Below are 19272 nucleotides of genomic sequence, written 5' to 3' on the forward strand. Positions count from 1 at the left end.
TCTATTCAGAATGTGAACTGTATTTCAGGAAAAATCAACAGATTGCACAAATCATTTCTAATGAACTTGAGTTTTGGTCTGACAACAACCATGATAAAGATGGGAAAGAAACTGAAATGCCAACAGACTCAAGTTACTGACGTTACCAATGTACATTGTTCCAGAAACTTCAAGGCAGCAGTCATTCTGTTGGGCTGAGAATGTACTCAGTATTACAAGCTCTACCAAAGATAGGAAAGCCACCAAGCAGTATGCAAAGTCCCACCTTCAGCATTAAGTCAACTTTAAGCCCAGTGTATAAAACAGATAAGGTATTAGTGAAGGGACAACATACAACATGTGCAACACCATCCATACGCCATATGTTCTGGTATAGGATAACTGGTATAGGAAATCACATAAGATACAAGATTTAAAAAACATCCCATTTCAGAGTTTTTCCCCGTATGGACACACTTAGCAAAAAACCTACAGAGTGAGGAGTTATTCACAACAGATTGTGTATAGTAATCACGTCAGAAATACAGTTGTGTACAGGAAACAAACTTTCATTTCTACTGCATGATTTAAATCAGATATTTAAAACTCCCACCTGGTTTCAGAATCGTGTGGATGTCATGTGGGACACAAGCCAGCTTGGAGTGCACGTCACCGACAACAAGCTCAAGTGGGAGGCCATTTAGAAATGACAAGGGAAATGCACAGTGAAATGGTTGGAATTTTCCACTCAGATCAAGGGGGTGGACCCCCCCCCCGACAAGAGAACAAACTACCTTATGGAATGTTCCTTCGATGCAGTTGATTTAATGAGTGGCATTCCCCAGTAATTCCAGGATAGATCACTGGAAAGCCCCGTAACGGTCAGGGTGTTTCGAACTTCAACAACAACCACCCCTGTTACTAACAGACTCTTCCTGCTGACTAATAGTTAGGGCTTTTCAGAGTAGGTGCTAGTAAATTGTGTATCACAGTGACCAGCTACAGGTAACTGCTCAAATAAAAGGACACACCAGTAAATGAGGGTACTTATTGGCAGCTCTTATGGTGTGGAGGTGCATTTTCCTGGCATGGTTTAGGTCCATCCACTCAACCCCATAGAGGACAAGGTCAACTCCAGTAAATACACAGCTATTCTGAGTGATCCCCTGCTACCTACTGTAGGGTGATACAGATCGACCTTGATGGGAGTGGTCTCTTCCAGGATGACATTGACCCCATCCACAGGGCACGAGTGGTCACAATGGTTTGATGAGTATGAAAACTATGTAAACCATATACCATGGCCGTCTCAGTCACCAGATCTCAACCCAATTGAACAATTATGGGAGATTCTGGAGCGGAGCCTGAGACAGGCGTTTTCCACCACCATCAACAAAACACCAAATGATGGAATTTCTGGTTGAAGAATGATGTCACATCCCTCCAAGAGTTCCAGACACCTAGAATCTATGCCAAGGTGCATTGAAGCTGTTCTGACTCGTGGTGCCCAGTGACCTATTAAGACACCATGCTGGGGTTTCCTTTATCTTGGCAGTTACCTGTATGCTTGCACCTGGGTAGCAGTCCAAATGGGGTTCTATGGCACCTGGGTAGCAGTCCAAATGGGGTTCTATGGCAACTGGGTAGCAGTCCAAATGGGGTTCTATGGCAACTGGGTAGCAGTCCAAATGTGGTTCTATGGCAACTGGGTAGCAGTCCAAATGTGGTTCTATTTCAACTGGGTAGCAGTCCAAATGGGGCTCTATGGCAACTGGGTAGCAGTCCAAATGGGGTTCTATGGCAACTGGGTAGCAGTCCAAATGGGGCTCTATAGCAACTGGTACAATCAAAATAACACTACTCAGTACTAGTATCTAAACAGCAACAAAATCACATAGCATTTTGCACTTATAAACACACAAAGACACCTTTAACTATGCACTGTAGGAAAATAAAGGTGCATCCTCATTCATTAGACAGATACACAAAATAGTGTGTTTGGCAGTAGGTCAATGGTTTGCAACATTCAGGTGATCCTTGAGAACATAATCTTCACTTCCTGAAATGGAATCAGCCATGTTAGTCAACAAATTTAGCTAAACACTCTCACCGGCTCTATCCCATACGCTCTCACCGGCTCTATCCCATACGCTCTCACCGGCTCTATCCCATACGCTCTCACCGGCTCTATCCCATACGCTCTCACCGGCTCTATCCCATACGCTCTCACCGGCTCTATCCCATACGCTCTCACCGGCTCTATCCCATACGCTCTCACCGGCTCTATCACATACGCTCTCACCGGCTCTATCCCATACGCTCTCACCGGCTCTATCACATACGCTCTCACCGGCTCTATCACATACACTCTCACCGGCTCTATCCCATACGCTCTCACCGGCTCTATCCCATACGCTTGCTGGCACAGACAGAGTAACGTTGTTGGCTGAAATAAAGTGGAAGTCCAAAGTCCATCAGAAAGACAAATACTTTTCTTTAAAAAGCATAAAAAACATGTCAGTCTATCCTCCTCTGAGCAGGGCGATTCTTGTGGTGACCACAGAAAGGCCATCGTCCCGTTTGTCTAAATAGATCCTGCAGACGTCAGGAAGAGCCTCTCTGCTCTCTATTAGGGTCCGCTCTCAGGTTTGTCAGGAAGAGCCTCTCTGCTCTCTATTAGGGTCCGCTCTCAGGTTTGTCAGGAAGAGCCTCTCTGCTCTCTATTAGGGTCCGCTCTCAGGTTTGTCAGGAAGAGCCTCTCTGCTCTCTATTAGGGTCCGCTCTCAGGTTTGTCAGGAAGAGCCTCTCTGCTCTCTATTAGGGTCCGCTCTCAGGTTTGTCAGGATGAGCCTCTCTGCTCTCTATTAGGGTCCGCTCTCAGGTTTGTCAGGAAGAGCCTCTCTGCTCTCTATTAGGGTCCGCTCTCAGGTTTGTCAGGAAGAGCCTCTCTGCTCTCTATTAGGGTCCGCTCTCAGGTTTGCCAAGTGCTCCATTGGAAACAGGTTACGCTGCAGTGACTGCTTTTGATTTGGGATGGAGGGGCGCATAGAGGAGGATGGAAATGGTTCTCCATGCCTAGAGGAGGATGGAAATGGTTCTCCATGCCTACAGAGAGAAATTAAAACTGTTAGTTCTACAAGTCCAGAGAGGTGAAGGTGGTTAGTTCCAGAGAGGTGAAGGTAGTTAGTTCCAGAGAGGTGAAGGTGGTTCGTTCCAGAGAGGTGAAGGTGGTTCGTTCCAGAGAGGTGAAGGTGGTTCGTTCCAGAGAGGTGAAGGTGGTTCGTTCCAGAGAGGTGAAGGTGGTTCGTTCCAGAGAGGTGAAGGTGGTTCGTTCCAGAGAGGTGAAGGTGGTTAGTTCCAGAGAGGTGAAGGTGGTTAGTTCCAGAGAGGTGAAGGTGGTTAGTTCCAGAGAGGTGAAGGTGGTTAGTTCCAGAGAGGTGAAGGTGGTTAGTTCCAGAGAGGTGAAGGTGGTTAGTTCCAGAGAGGTGAAGGTGGTTAGTTCCAGAGAGGTGAAGGTGGTTAGTTCCAGAGAGGTGAAGGTGGTTAGTTCCAGAGAGGTGAAGAAGGTTAGTTCCAGAGAGGTGAAGAAGGTTAGTTCCAGAGAGGTGAAGGTGGATAGTTCCAGAGAGGTGAAGGTGGTTAGTTCCAGTGGTGGTTAGTTCCAGTGGTGAAGGTCAGTTCCAGTGGTGAAGGTCAGTTCCAGAAGTGAAGGTCAGTTCCATTGAAGCTATTGCATTGCAGATATGGTGATAGCTTCATTAACTAGGTACTTACTTGGTAGGCAGCAGCTATAACATGCTCTTGCAGCCGTTGGCACTGGGTCCTTTTGACCTCATCTTATCCTGGACCGGCCCCGACTACAGGACAGGAAGATAACGACTGTTAGAGTTTCTACAGATACTTAGTCATTTTCATATCAAGAAGGGAGGTCATGACCTCTTCATGATAAGATATGGATGGAGAGGCAGGATCCGAAGCCAGAATTAGAACTATGTTTCTATACTGTATCATTGTATGTAACATATTTAACAGTGTTTCTGTGGGGTTCATATGAAACATGATCCCATTTGGACTGCTGACAACATTTGATCCATTTGGCCAGCAGCATTACTCATAACCTACGTCTTTACATAATGATAGTGACCATATGATGGGATGGAGTGAGGAGGAATGGGACTTGCTTTAGGCTGTGGGTTTTTTTCTTTACTTTTTAAAACGAAGCAGTTCAGAGTTGAACGAACGCACAGGTGTTGATCAATCATTCTGACGTAAAGCATTGCAGAAATGGCACGTGCTTGACGAGCACTAGAATAACTACAGTCTGACAGCTATGGGTCATAACAGAACAATGGACATTAGAGGGTTACGCAATAGCAGTTGAGGAAATGGAATTATGTAACACGGAGGGCAGAAACATGTTTCAGCAACATACTCCTCCACCTGACTGTTCTCAGACCACGTCATGATACAATGTGCAAATGTATCATTTCATTTGAAAAATCTGTTGACTTTCGCAATTGGAGGTCATGATCACGACTGAACAGTCAGTTGTTTAGTGAGACATTGGAGTCATTTAGCAGAGCGATTTACAGTAGTCCATACATTTCAGTCATTTAGCAGAGCGATTTACAGTAGTCCATACATTTCAGTCATTTAGCAGAGCGACTTACAGTAGTCCATACATTTCAGTCATTTAGCAGAGCGATTTACAGTAGTCCATACATTTCAGTCATTTAGCAGAGCGATTTACAGTAGTCCATACATTTCAGTCATTTAGCAGAGCGACTTACAGTAGTAGATACATTGGAGTCATTTAGCAGAGCAACATACAGTAGTCCATACATTTGAGTCATTTAGCAGAGCTATTTACAGTAGTCCATACATTTGAGTCATTTAGCAGAGTGACATACAGTAGTCCATACATTTTAGTACTGAAAGCATCAACATCATGTAATAAATTCAGAAATGGACTATCACTCAGTTTAACCTACCACTTTCCATACAGTGATTTAAACAGTGACCAGACTAGTGATTGGCTAGTCTTCTGATAGTACTGTACACAGCTTTATCAATCATAGCGTAACAGGTTTCAAACTAAAGTTAATATTCATATCCTACTAATAGGTGAATGAATTGAGAAACAATTCCCAGCGTTTCTACATTTCCTCCTCTCATTCCCTGTCCAACATGACTGTATTCCGTAGGAAACCAGGCCAACATTCCTAGCGGGAGGTTGGAAGCTGCAAAGCCCAGCCCATGTTCTGAGGAGTAACACACACTACCTTCACAATATCTCTACACATTTTAACACACACCAGCCCCAGTCAGTCTAGGTATCATCTCTCTTACCGGGGCCCGGCCCTCTGCCATCTCCCCAGAGCCAATGTGTGTCAAGTGGACAAAGTTTGTGGGCTCGCCGATCATGCTGCGGTCGATTTTCCTGCGCTTCTTCCTCTGGAAATAATAGAAAATATATAGAAATAGAAAATGGGGACTTAGACAGATATTATGCAATTAAGCCCAGTGGAGGTACAGACTTTACAGTGTACACACACACACACACACACACACACACACACACACACACACACACACACACACACACACACACACACACACACACACACACACACACACACACACACACACACACACACACACACACACACACACACACACACACACACACACACCAGCCTAGCAGCGGGTCAGGCAGCCTAGCGGCGGGTCAGGCAGCCTAGCGGCGGGTCAGGCAGCCTAGCGGCGGGTCAGGCCGTCTAGTGGCGGGTCAGGCCGTCTAGTGGCGGGTCAGGCCGTCTAGTGGCGGGTCAGGCCGTCTAGTGGCGGGTCAGGCCGTCTAGTGGCGGGTCAGGCAGTCAAGTGGCGGGTCAGGCCGTCTAGTGGCGGGTCAGGCAGTCTAGTGGCGGGTCAGGCCGTCTAGTGGCGGGTCAGGCAGGTCAGGCCGTCTAGTGGCGGGTCAGGCCGTCTAGTGGCGGGTCAGGCCGGTCAGGCGGGTCAGGCCGTCTAGTGGCGGGTCAGGCAGTCTAGTGGCGGGTCAGGCAGTCTAGGCGGCGCGGTCAGGTCAGGCCGTCTCAGGCAGCCTAGTGGCGGGTCAGGCAGCCTAGTGGCGGGTCAGGCCGCCTAGTGGCGGGTCAGGCCGTCTAGTGGCGGGTCAGGCCGTCTAGTGGCGGGTCAGGCCGTCTAGTGGCGGGTCAGGCAGTCTAGTGGCGGGTCAGGCAGTCTAGTGGCGGGTCAGGCAGTCTAGTGGCGGGTCAGGCAGTCTAGTGGCGGGTCAGGCAGTCTAGTGGCGGGTCAGGCAGTCTAGTGGCGGGTCAGGCAGTCTAGTGGCGGGTCAGGCAGTCTAGTGGCGGGTCAGGCAGTCTAGTGGCGGGTCAGGCAGTCTAGCGGCGGGTCAGGCAGTCTAGTGGCGGGTCAGGCAGTCTAGTGGCGGGTCAGGCAGCCTAGCGGCGGTTAAGAGATTTGGGCTAGTAACTGAAAGGTCGCTGGTTCGAATCCCCCAAACCAGGTGAAAAATATCCCCGATGTGCCCTTGAGCAAGGCACTTAACAATAATTGCTCCTGTAAGTTGTTCTGGACATGAGTGTAAGTGGAATGTTGAACATCCCCTTCTCTAATAGTCGTTTTATTAGAGCATGTTCAGTTCTGTCAGTGTAAGGGCATGTCATCACCTGTCAGCAGGACTGTGAATAAGCCCCACTTGTTACAACAGGCTACGCTGGGTGCCGACAGAGATGACCCAGAACTGACAGGAATGAATGAGCCATTTCACATTAAGGATCATGACCAGTATCAATATTCTGACTGTATAGTGCAAATGCCACATAGCAATTGTTAATTTGAATAATTAGGGATTTATAAAAACTAAAAAGAATGTTAATTAAATTATACACAGGTCCAACGACATGTAGTCATTGCACTGTTATCAGAAATAAACTATTTACAAAGCAAGCCTTTCTGAGAAGTATCACTTGTTAGTATGCCACCACAACGCTATACACACATTCTAGTCTGGCCTTCTCTCGTCCCAACAATACAATAACACTTGTTAGTATGCCACCACACGCTATACACACATTCTAGTCTGGCCTTCTCTCGTCCCAACAATAGAATAACACTTGTTAGTATGCCACCACACGCTATACACACATTCTAGTCTGGCCTTCTCTCGTCCCAACAATAGAATAAACAAGGACCTAAAAATAAAGGAGGGGGGAGGAAGGGAGGGAAAAGAATGAGCTCAATAGCAGCACATGCCAGAAGCCCACTTCCCCTCAGAGACCCCATTAATTGTTAGGGGAGGGTTCTGAAGTTACTATAGAGACATGCTGTAGAGGGATACAATCTCCTTATTTGACTTAATGCGAATTCTACGACGACGACACTGACGTGACTACTACTACTACAACAATCGTTTTACAGTCCCCTTCAGGTTAAACACAAGGTGAAAGTGTATGGGTGCTTGCTACTACTACAACAATAGTTTTACAGTCCCCTTCAGGTTAAACACAAGGTGAAAGTGTATGGGTGCTTGCTACTACTACAACAATAGTTTTACAGTCCCCTTCAGGTTAAACACAAGGTGAAAGTTTATGGGTGCTTGGGACAGACTTGATATTTTCTGATCTGGTAATAGTGGAGTGTTTATTTTTATGAAGTTACACGTCTATGAGCTAGACTAAGGTTGAACCCGGCCTAACCTATGTCTTCTTAATCATGATTCAAGAGGTAATGTCTAATGACAGAGCAGTCTTTGTCTGGACTGAAGTCTAGCCCTCCAGATAGGCAGACCTCCGGGACTATGTGGGTCACCCACTTCAAAACAACAGAAAAGGCCTGAGTCATTCCTTCTTCCACTCCCTCACCATCTACCGGACCTATTTCTCAGGCCACTGACAGGAGCAGAGGGCTCTCTTCTCACTAGTGTTGTTGACTGGCTGAAGAATCAGCTAATGATACCCATGTCATCCCATGCCATGCATCTTAAGGATCCACAGCTGGCATGGCTGAACTAACTTCAACTAGTGAAGTTGTAGATATGGTGGTGTGGTCAATCTAATATCCAAACTCTTGGGAGGCAGGTAAACATCTTAAAATCAGGCAAACCCTTCATCTTGACCTATTGACCTTGGAGCTGTAAAAGCAGGGCTAGCACGGCAGCTAAAAAGTTACTGTGTTCCAGTCATTTCTCAGAAGGGACAAACTCACCGGTGGAGGTTTGGCCACTACGCAGCAGCCAATCTTGTGCCAGAACTCACTCATCCCTACTGTGCTGCTGCTTTGCTCTGAGTGGGTCCAGAGGCCCTGGTTGTCTGGACGCCCTGCAGGCAGAGGAGGACGTGTTGGAGAACAAGAACGCCGCTTAGGGTGGAATGGTGAGGGCGTTGCAACCAGTCCAGTCCCCAAAAAAGATGGGTGTCCCCAAGGCTCAGTGCCAAGTCCGGTTCTATTCCTTTCTCTTAACGTTTACAATGTCACCTCTTCCCTCTCACTGAATCTCCTGTGGATGCTCGTCTCCCCAGATTTCCACTGCCTCAGGTACTGTAGGGCCTGTTGAGTCAAAACCAGATTCCATTAGTTGAACGCTGACAAGGTATAGGAAGTGAAACAATCTCCACCTGCTAGAATAGCACAATCAATTCAGATACAGTATTATGGGCATGTTAATTTCTACATTTCAGCATCCCCATGCCAAATAGGCCTACATCTCTACAGGCCTATTTGCTGTCAGTCAACATGCGTCCCCCACACACTTGCTCATCACTTCCTGTCTGTGACAGTCATGCAAGACTAGGGATTCACGCTGCAGTGGCAAGGGACTTCCTGTCATAATGGCAACACCCACTGAAAGATCAGGACCCGGGTCAACTGTCCCTCAGAAAAGAGCTGCAGGCATACTACGGGGATGCTCTCCTCCCTCCAGTCACCGTTAACACTATTCAACTGTCACCAAATCCTTATCTAATGTAAGCTACATTGACCAGTCAGTCTTACAAACGGATTTGATTCAGGATTGAAAGACAGACATTTAGGACTGTGACATACAAGACCTAAGAGCCCTGTGCAACATGATGGTTTCAATAGGAGATTGATTAATAATTACACTTTTATTTTGATTAAAGTCATCAGTATTAGCATTGAATTCAACTAGGTTGAGTAAGATCTCAACTATGCTTTGATGTACTGGTAATCAGATTAGTTCAGTCTTGTAAAATACTGGTAAATGACCAGACAAGGACATTCTTTCCCCAAACGAAACCCAAACCCTCTTGCATCTTTGTAAAACTCAAAAAAATAGAGCTGAAAGAAAGAGGTTTGGGTTTACTGTTTCTCTTTACAAACCGAACTCGACTTTGAACCAGGAGATCAAGGTAGTGTGTGTGAGAGAGTGAGAGGAGGAAGAGAGTGAGTGAGAGAGTGGTGAAAATGTGTAGTATATGTAGATCTCCAGCTTTTTAACTGTAGGTCTACTTAAAGATGCCTGGCCTGAGAACAACACCGGCCATTGATTTACAGTGTTCTGTTATAGCCTGAATTCAACAGGGCGACAGGCATGTTAAATCAAACTGAGTTACTATCCAATTGAATATCCTGAAAAGAGATGGTCATTGAACGTGTATTAATGTGATTTTTAAAGAGTAGGGACATTGAATGTAGCCTAATTATCAAATGAACATTCTCAATATTTTCTATTGAGGCATTATTTTTGTCATCCAGTACGCCACCGTCTCGACGGAAACATCTGTATGGCAACAACGTAAAGTAACATCTGCATTTAACATTTTACTAACGAAAAACACTGACGCGAGTTCTCAACCCAAAAACCGCTCACTCAATCCAGTCACTCCGAAATTAGCAAAGCAATACATTTACATCTAGATCCCTGCCACAATTAAACAACCAATTTGCCTTTACCGTAACATCAGTGTGGAATCCGCTTTCTCCCCCAAACGAACATGATATCTTTAAAACGGTCAGCTCCTGAGTCGCGATGTGGTAATGTAAAACGTCTCCTATGTTCTGCGGTAGGCTATACACTCCTCGTTCTCAGGCTTTTACGGTGGCAGAACAATAGCGCCACAACTGGAAGAAAATCAACAGGCCAATGAAAGCATCTGCTACGCTGCAACCTGGTCTCAGAGCATTTCCTATTACTCTGTACATACATCTGAGACTCTTAATTTAGTATGATATGTTATGTTTCGTATGGTATGTATTAATTTGTGAGTGTCCATCACCCATTTCGTATTATATGTTACGAAGTTGCAAAACAAACTATATGTTAAGAATGAGTCAAACGTATATGTTACAAATTCTAGCCAGGTGGCGAGCTGGCTAGCTGGCTAACGTTAGCTAGGCTAGGAGTTAGGGGTTGGGGTTAAGTTTAGGAGTTAGGATTAGGGTTAGGTTAGGGTTAGGTTAGCTACGGTTAGGGGAAGGGTTAGCTAACCCGCTAAGTACATTACATTACCAAAATTATGTGGACACCTGCTTGTCGAACATCTCATTCCAAAAATAATGGACATTAATCCCAATTTTGCTGCTATAACAGCCTCCACTCTTCTAGGAAGGCTTTCCATTAGATGTTGGAACATTGCTGCTGGGACTTGCTTCCATTCATCCACAAGAGCATTAGCACTGATGTTGGGAAATTAGGCCTGGCTCGCAATTGGCATCCAATTAATTCGAAAGGTGTTCGATGGGGTTGAGGTCAGCGCTCTGTGCAGGCCAGTCAAGTTCTGTGCAGGCCAGTCAAACTTTACAGTTGTCACTATGCATTGGGGAAGGTAGCATTCTCCTGGTATCCGCCAAACCCAGATTTGTCCGTCGGACTGCCAGGTGATGAAGCGTGATTTATCACTCCAGAGAAAGCATTTCCACTGCTCCAGAGTTCAATGGCTCTGAGCTTTACACTACTCCAGCTGAGGCTTGGCATTGCAGATGGTAATCTCAGGCTTGTGTGCGGCTGTTCAGCCATGGAAACCCATTTAGTGAAGCTCTCGGCGAACAGTTCTTGTGCTGACATTGCTTCCAGAGGCAGTTTGGAATTCGGTAGTGAGTGTTGCAACTGAGGACAGACAATTTTGAAGCTTACGCGCTTCAGCACTTGGCGGTCCCGTGGTGTAGTTGCTAGTAGTTTAAAATGAGCTAATTAGCTAAAATGCTAAAGTTGTCCGTGATGAGATTCAAACTTGCAACGTTTGGATGGCTAGACTTTCACGTTATACACCCACCCATCCATCCAGCCCTACCAACCATCCTACTTTAAATAACCATATGTTTTATGTAACCATACCAAACATAATATATCATACTAATCTGAGCATCCCGGATTTACTTTTACTATGTTATGTCTAGTCTATGAGACCAGACTGCAATGCAAGGCTCATTTCAATAATAGTAGGTCTATCTACAGTGCATTCGGGAAAGTAGTCAGTCCCCTTGACCTTTTCCACATTCTAAAATTGATTAAATGGTTGGTTCACCTTCCAACAGGACAACGACCCTAAGCACACAGCCAAGACAACACAGGAGAGCTTCAGGACAAGTCTCTGAATGTCCTTGAGTGGCCCAACCAGAACCCGGACTTGAACCCGATTGAACATCTCTGGAGAGACCTGAAAATAATTGTGCAGCAATGCTCCCCATCCAACCTGGCAGAGTTTGAGAGGATTTGCAGATACAGGTGTGCCACGCTTGTAGCGTCATACTTAAGAAGACACGAGGCTGTAATCTCTGCCAAAGGTGCTTCAACAAAGTACTGAGAAAAGGGTCTGAATACTTATGTAAATGTGATATTTACGTTTTTAAAATTTGTAATACATTTCTAAGCCAGTTTTTGCTTTGTCATTATGGCGTATTGTGTGCAGATTGAGGGGGAAAAAACTATTTAATACATTTTAGGATAAGGCTGTAACATAACAAAATGTGGAAAATTGTCATTGTCTATATTCTTGAAGAATATGACTTAGGTTAGTTAGCCAGCCTACAGATGTCTCATACAACTCCGTTCCACGTTAGAAGAGAATAGAGTATCCGTGTAGTCTTCTGGTCAAATGCATTGTCATGAGAATTGAGACTAAAACTCCCTATCCCAGAAGGCTCTTCACTGACACCTGGTGAAATAAAAGGATATAATGAAAGGGAGACAATATGTTTCCTATTACCATAGGAACAAGAGTAAACACGGAAGTTAATACAGTAGGCTATGGATGTTTTAAACTGGTGGAAATAGCCAACACCTATCTGCTAACAGGTGAGTTTGTTTGATAAAGTGGCAATAGTGAAGTAGAATAAGCTAGCCAGGACTCTGCTTTCAGTAATCCTACACTGTAACAAGTGCGACGTGCTGCTATCTGACTCTGTCTCCCCTGTAAAATATGTATTTATTTATTTTCATCTGAATTGGGCAAAAGTGCATAAAATAAGGAAAAGCAACATGTTTGTGTTTTGCTGAATTTTGCAGTTAATTCTCCTGTAAGAATCCCGCAACAAGATGCCCAAGTTTGAGGAGCTAGAAGCCCATTCATCCTGCCGTGTCCACTGCCCATCCACACCTATAATTCCTGTACCCAGCGACCTGATTGCCAAAAGATACAGCATCCTACAGAGATTGGGCAGAGGGAGTTTCAGCACTGTTTACCTCGTTCAAGACACTAGAGCAGGGGATGGGGAGAAACTGTGAGTATGTCTCCTGCTGTTGTCCTCCGCTGCTCTTCACATGTCAACTGCCCAGTGCCCACTTTGCCCTCTATTAGAAATGGGTAAAATCGTTCATATTGCTTACATCTCTCCAATCCTTTTAGATAAGTGTGTTGGGGGTCGAGACCAATGACTAGGAGTGTAGGGGTGGTTCCTCTACCGATGGTGCTCAATTAAAACAGCAGTTCTGTGTTCATCCTCTGGGTGGCAGCATTAGCCTGGGTATACAGACGCCTGAGAGCACCTCACATCTCTTCTCTTCCCCTCTCTCTTCTCTCTCTCTCCCTCCCTCATCATATCCCCATGTATGGGGGAGAGAATGTTTGCTCTGAGCAGCTGGCTCTGTGCTAATCAAACACATTTTAGATTTTATTAGGATCCCCATTAGCTGACACAAATGGTGACAGCTAGTCTTCCTGGGGTCTGATACATAATGAGAAAGACATTATGGACAAAAAGACACACAGACACGGTGTGTCTGTGTGTGTGTGTGTGTGTGTGTGTGTGTGTGTGTGTGTGTGTGTGTGTGTGTGTGTGTGTGTGTGTGTGTGTGTGTGTGTGTGTGTGTGTGTGTGTGTGTGTGTGTGTGTGTGTGGGGGGGGTGTATGGGTCTGTGTGTGTGTGTGTGTGTGTGTGTGTGTGTGGTGTGTGTGTGTGTGTGTGTGTGTGTGTGTGGGGGGGGGTGTATGGGTCTGTGTGTGTGTCTGTGTCTGTGTGCGTGTTTGCATGTGTGTGTGTGTGTGTGTGCCAGTGTGTGTTTGCATGTGTGTGTGTGTGTGTGTGTGTGTGTGTGTGTGTGTGTGTGTGTGTGTGTGTGTGTGTGTGTGTGTGTGTGTGTGTGTGTGTGTGTGTGTGTGTGTGTGTGTGTGTGTGTGTGTGTGTGTGTGTGTGCCAGTCATGTTTACCTCCTGACCTTGACATAACTAACTCCTGGCTTACTGCTCAAATACTGACCGCCCAAATCAAAACAGCACCAGGAGTTCATCTACTATGTCTATAAATACACATGTTTGGATAAGCTTAAATGAGCACTGCAAGCACACAATGGTCTCACGACAAAGGACATACATGATGAAACTGTGTCTTGCCTAACCAGCATTGAAGCATGATGCCTGCTGGCACAGTCCAGCGAGCCGGGCCCAGAGTCCCGTGCCTCTGAGCACACAGATGCCACAGCAGGTACGCTTGGCTCCTGGGCAAGTATCAAGCCCCTGCAAGGTGCCAGACAGTAGGCTCTTTGGCATTTAATGCAGTGTGCTGCATTCATAGGGTCTCAGTCATTAAGGAGAGCGTGACAGTAGCCCATCTTTAATCATGGGCCAGAATCCAATCGTTGCAGATGGCAGATTTGAATTGGAAAAAGTCTTCATTCTCTGTCTCTCTGCCACACACACACACACACACACACACACACACACACACACACACACACACACACACACACACACACACACACACACACACACACACACACACACACACACACACACACACACACACACACACACACACACACACACACACACACACACACACACACACACACACACACACACACACATGCCCTCCTTCCCACTCAACACCTCATCACATCTTTTAGATTTCAAAGAAATGGAGGGAATGGGACTACCATCCTTCCACCCAGAGAGTAAAGAAAGGGAGTGAGAGATAGTGAGTAAAGACAGAAATGGAGGGAATGAGACTACCATCCTTCCACCCAGAGAGTAAAGAGAGGGAGTGAGAGATAGTGAGTAAAGACAGAAATGGAGGGAATGAGACTACCATCCTTCCACCCAGAGAGTAAAGAGAGGGAGTGAGAGATAGTGAGTAAAGACAGAAATGGAGGGAATGAGACTACCATCCTTCCACCCAGAGAGTAAAGAGAGGGAGTGAGAGATAGTGAGTAAAGAAGACAGAAATGGAGGGAATGAGATCACCATCCTTCTACCCAGAGAGTAAAGAGAGGGAGTGACAGATAGTGAGTAAAGAAAGACAGAAATGGAGGGAGATAGTGAGGTAAAAAGGGAAAGAGGGAGACATACCCTTTTCAGAGAATGCAGCACCAATTAGTTATGGCACCTAGAGGCAAGAGACAACATGCCACGGGTCATTACACCCACGCTCCAGGCTCAGGGCAAGGCTTTCAACTTGTTACCACAACCCAGCGGTGCCCACTAACCCCCTAACCCACCACACACTGGCACAGCACTGCCACTCAAAACCCTGCCATCCATGGGCAGACAGCTCACCTCACTCACAGCACACATTAGCAACTTAGCTACTACCAGGGAGGGAGGGAGAGTTCTCTAAATGGTTTTTGTAGTCCAGATGAAATCCACTAAACATCTGAAATGAAATCCCTATCTTTTTGGGGGAATAATTACAATAACATAACTCTTTTATAGCCAGATGTATAAAGAGTGCTAGCCAAGGGGCTGTATTTAGGATAACAAAGCTGTATAGTTAATAGACCGATCATAGAGCATCTGCTTCATACAATTCCTCCCTTCCTGTGTGTGTGTGTGTGTGTTTGTGAGTGAGTGAGTGAGTGAGTGAGTGAGTGAGTGAGTGAGTGAGTGAGTGAGTGCAGAACGTATTCTTAAGCAGTTTGAACTTCTGAGTCACTGCCTGAATTGGCTTTGTTCTGCCCATTGTAGCATATGGCTCCAGCTTAACAGATGCTGTGGTATTTCTACTCTGACTCATTACGACTCCGCTAAACAGCAGTCAAATGAGCCCTCCAACAACTGATTGTCAGTTAGCAGTATTCAAGCTATATTTGAGATATATAGAGATATATGTGCCAAGGATGCATTTAAAGCAGTGCATTCACATACAGTATACACATTAATTTCTCACATTTTTCTCAGATCATATGACTGCAGATTGTGGGTTGGTGTTGGAAGCCACAGCCTTTCCCTTACTGAAGACATCAGGCATCACCAGCCCCTCTGCAGTAAAAATACATATCAAATCGTCATCTGCTATGAGGATCAATGTTATCACTCTGCTCATGGATCACACCTGCTTTGAGCAAGAGGAGTTTCTGAATGTCTGATGTTGGTTCCCCTGGGGCAGGGTGTCAAACTCATTCCATGGATGGCCTAGTGTCTGTGGGTTTTTGGTTTTTCTTTTCAATGAAGGCCTAGACAACCAGCTGAGAGGAGATCCTCACTCATTTGTGACCAGAATTCAACAATCAAGTACCAAAAGTGCAGAAACTCAGCCCTCCGTGGAATGAGTTTGACATGTGATTCTGTTACCTGGACTGTCCATCAGACAGACACATCCACACGGAGAGACGACTGATAGCTTTCCTTTCATAGAACTCTTTTGGGTTCAATGTTCAAAAATGGTTCTACCTGGAACCAAATGGGTTCTACTTGGAACCAAAAGGGATTCTTCAAAGGGTTCTCCTGTGGAAACAGGCTCTAGATAGCACCTTTTTTTCTAAGAGTGTTTTGTCTTCCACATAGTGTACATGTGTCATTGACAGTGTAACATCAGTGTATTCATACAGTGTGTGTACACATACAGTGCTGCACATACAGTGTACACATACAGTACAGTGTACATACACAGTGTACACATACAGTGTGCACATACAGTGTATACATACAGTGTGTGTACACATACAGTGTGCACATACAGTGTATACATACAGTGTGCACATACAGTGTGCACATACAGTGTACACATACAGTGTTACAGTGTGCACATACAGTGTGCACATACAGTGTGCACATACAGTGTAAAACAGTGTGCACATACAGTATACTGTCCACATACAACAGACATACAGTGTGCAGTGTACACATACAGTGTGCACATACAGTGTACACATACAGTGTGCACATACAGTGTACACATACAGTGTATACATACAGTGTGCACATACAGTGTGCACATACACAGTGTACACATACAGTGTATACATACAGTGTGCACATACAGTGTACACATACAGTGTGCACATACAGTGTACACATACAGTGTGCACATACAGTGTATACACAGTGTGTTCAGTGTACACATACAGTGTGCACATACAGTGTGTGTACATACAGTGTGCACAAATGTGCACATACAGTGTACATACAGTGTACACATACAGTGTGCCATACAGTGTACACATAAGTGTGCACATACAGTGTACACATACAGTGACATACAGTGTGCACATACAGTGTACACATACAGTGTACACATACTGTACACATACAGTGTACAGTGTACACATACAGTGTGTGTACACATACAGTGTGCAAGTGTACACATACAGTGTACACATACAGTGTATACATACAGTGTGCACACACATACAGTGTACACATACAGTGTATACATACAGTGTGCACATACAGTGTACACATACAGTGTGCACATACAGTGTACACATACAGTGTGCACATACAGTGTACACATACAGTGTACACATACAGTGTATACATACAGTGTGCACATACAGTGTACACATACAGTGTGCACATACAGTGTACACATACAGTGTGCACATACAGTGTACACATACAGTGTACACATACAGTGTGCACATACAGTGTACACATACAGTGTGCACATACAGTGTACACATACAGTGTACACATACAGTGTATACATACAGTGTGCACATACAGTGTGCACATACAGTGTACACATACAGTGTACACATACAGTGTATACATACAGTGTGCACATACAGTGTACACATACAGTGTGCACATACAGTAGCAGTGTCCACATACAGTGTATACATACAGTGTCACATACAGTGTACATACAGTGTGCACATACAGTGTGCACATACAGTGTACACATACAGTGTGCACATACAGTGTGCACATACAGTGTGTGTGCATACAGTGTGCACATACAGCTACATACAGTACACATACAGTGTGCACATACAGTGTACACATACAGTGTGCACATACAGTGTCCGTACACATACAGTGTACATACAGTGTGCAGTGTGCACATACAGTGTATACATACAGTGTGCTTTGTGCGTTATGTGACTTACTTACTCTGGTCAACAAGCCCCTCAAGCTGACCTCTATTCCACTGTGTAATCACAGACAGTAGATGGCTTTGAACAAGAAGAAACTGGTCTTTAAAAAGAGCAGACTTCAAGGCTACAACAGAGAGAGCTGCCTCGGGGATACAGCTGTTTCACATCAGCCCAAGACAAATGGCCTTGTCTTCTTCCCCTTTATTAACAATCTCCTCCTTATCGTTTCATTCCAACGTTAAAATGATTAACTCTGAATGACGAGCGATGTGTTCTTCTGCCTGTTTCGGAAACAAGAGTGACAGGCAGCCAAGATTGTCAGAAATAGTTTCCCCCCTTATTTGTTTATTCATTTAGTTCCCCCACCCATTCACTTAGTGTGTGCAGCATTCTGGGAAACCCGATAGCTACCCGATAGCTACCCGCTAGGTACCCGCTAGCTACCCGCTAGCTACCTGCTAGCTACCCGCTAGCTACCCGCTAGCTACCCGCTAGCTACCCGCTAGCTACCCGCTAGGTACCCACTAGGTACCCGCTAGCTACCCGCTAGGTACCCACTAGGTACCCACTAGGTACCCGCTAGCTACCCACTAGGTACCCGCTAGGTACCCGCTAGGTACCCGCTAGCTACCCGCTAGGTACCCACTAGGTACCCACTAGCTAGGTACCCACTAGGTACCCACTAGGTACCCACTAGGTACCCGCTAGCTACCCACTAGGTACCCACTAGGTACCCGCTAGGTACCCGCTAGCTACCCACTAGGTACCCACTAGCTACCCATTAGGTACCCACTAGCTACCCATTAGGTACCCACTAGCTACCCATTAGGTACCCACTAGCTACCCATTAGGTACCCGCTAGCTACCCGCTAGCTACCCGCTAGCTACCCGCTAGCTACCCGCTAGGTACCCGCTAGCTACCCGCTAGGTACCCGCTAGCTACCCGCTAGGTACCCGATAGGTACCCACTAGCTACCCGCTAGGTACCCGATAGGTACCCGCTAGCTACCCGATAGGTACCCGCTAGCTACCCGCTAGCTACCCACTAGGTACCCGCTAGCTCAATAAGTGCTTCTGTACCTTTTGGGAAGAATTACAGAGGTGAGGACAAACAGCTTGGTAATATTTCCTTCTGGGCTCTGAATAGATGTGGTTGGCAGCACCCATGCCTCTCGCCTCTCGCCTCTCACACTCTCCCTCGCCTCACACGCCACCACACATCCATTTAGCAAAATCCACCACTAATTTCCCTGCAATGCGAGGTCTTTCACTTGGAAAAGAGCAATATACAGACGGTACTGATGCGGATAGAACGTTTTTAAAGGCTCAACAAATTAAATTGAATTAGAAATCAAATCAGAAAAAAGAAGCCCTGGTTGCATATTAGGGACTGACTGACTGACTGACTGACTGACTGACTGACTGACTGACTGACTGACTGACTGACTGACTGACTGACTGACTGCTTCCAGGTGGATTTGTGGTGGTGTGGCCAGTGGATCAGAGATGGTCAGGTCTCAGATCTTTACTGTACATGGACACAGAGGGGTGATGCAGGTGTT

At 45.8% G+C, this 19272-nt stretch overlaps 1 protein-coding gene and 1 pseudogene across 2 annotated transcripts; one reads left to right on the forward strand and one right to left on the reverse strand.

Annotated features, from left to right (window-relative positions):
- cdc42se1 (CDC42 small effector 1) lies at positions 1–10055 on the reverse strand. Of its 2 annotated transcripts, none has more exons than XM_046315255.1 (5): positions 9913–10055; positions 8206–8547; positions 5329–5433; positions 3754–3836; positions 1–3054 (listed from the first exon to the last, which is right to left on the reverse strand). In XM_046315255.1, the coding sequence occupies exons 2-4, from the start codon at positions 8257–8259 to the stop codon at positions 3768–3770; spliced, it is 228 nt and encodes a 75-aa protein (XP_046171211.1). In that variant the 5' UTR covers positions 8260–8547; positions 9913–10055; the 3' UTR covers positions 1–3054; positions 3754–3767. The 2 variants fall into 2 exon arrangements, with proteins under 2 accessions (XP_046171211.1, XP_046171212.1); XM_046315256.1 differs by lacking the exon at positions 1–3054 and adding an exon at positions 3056–3084.
- A 2059-nt stretch (positions 10056–12114) lies between these two features.
- Positions 12115–19272, forward strand: part of LOC124005912 — a 67358-nt pseudogene continuing 60200 nt past the window's right edge.

Source organism: Oncorhynchus gorbuscha, linkage group LG19 (genome assembly GCF_021184085.1).
Source record: "Oncorhynchus gorbuscha isolate QuinsamMale2020 ecotype Even-year linkage group LG19, OgorEven_v1.0, whole genome shotgun sequence".
Classification (NCBI taxonomy): Eukaryota; Metazoa; Chordata; class Actinopteri; order Salmoniformes; family Salmonidae; genus Oncorhynchus; species Oncorhynchus gorbuscha.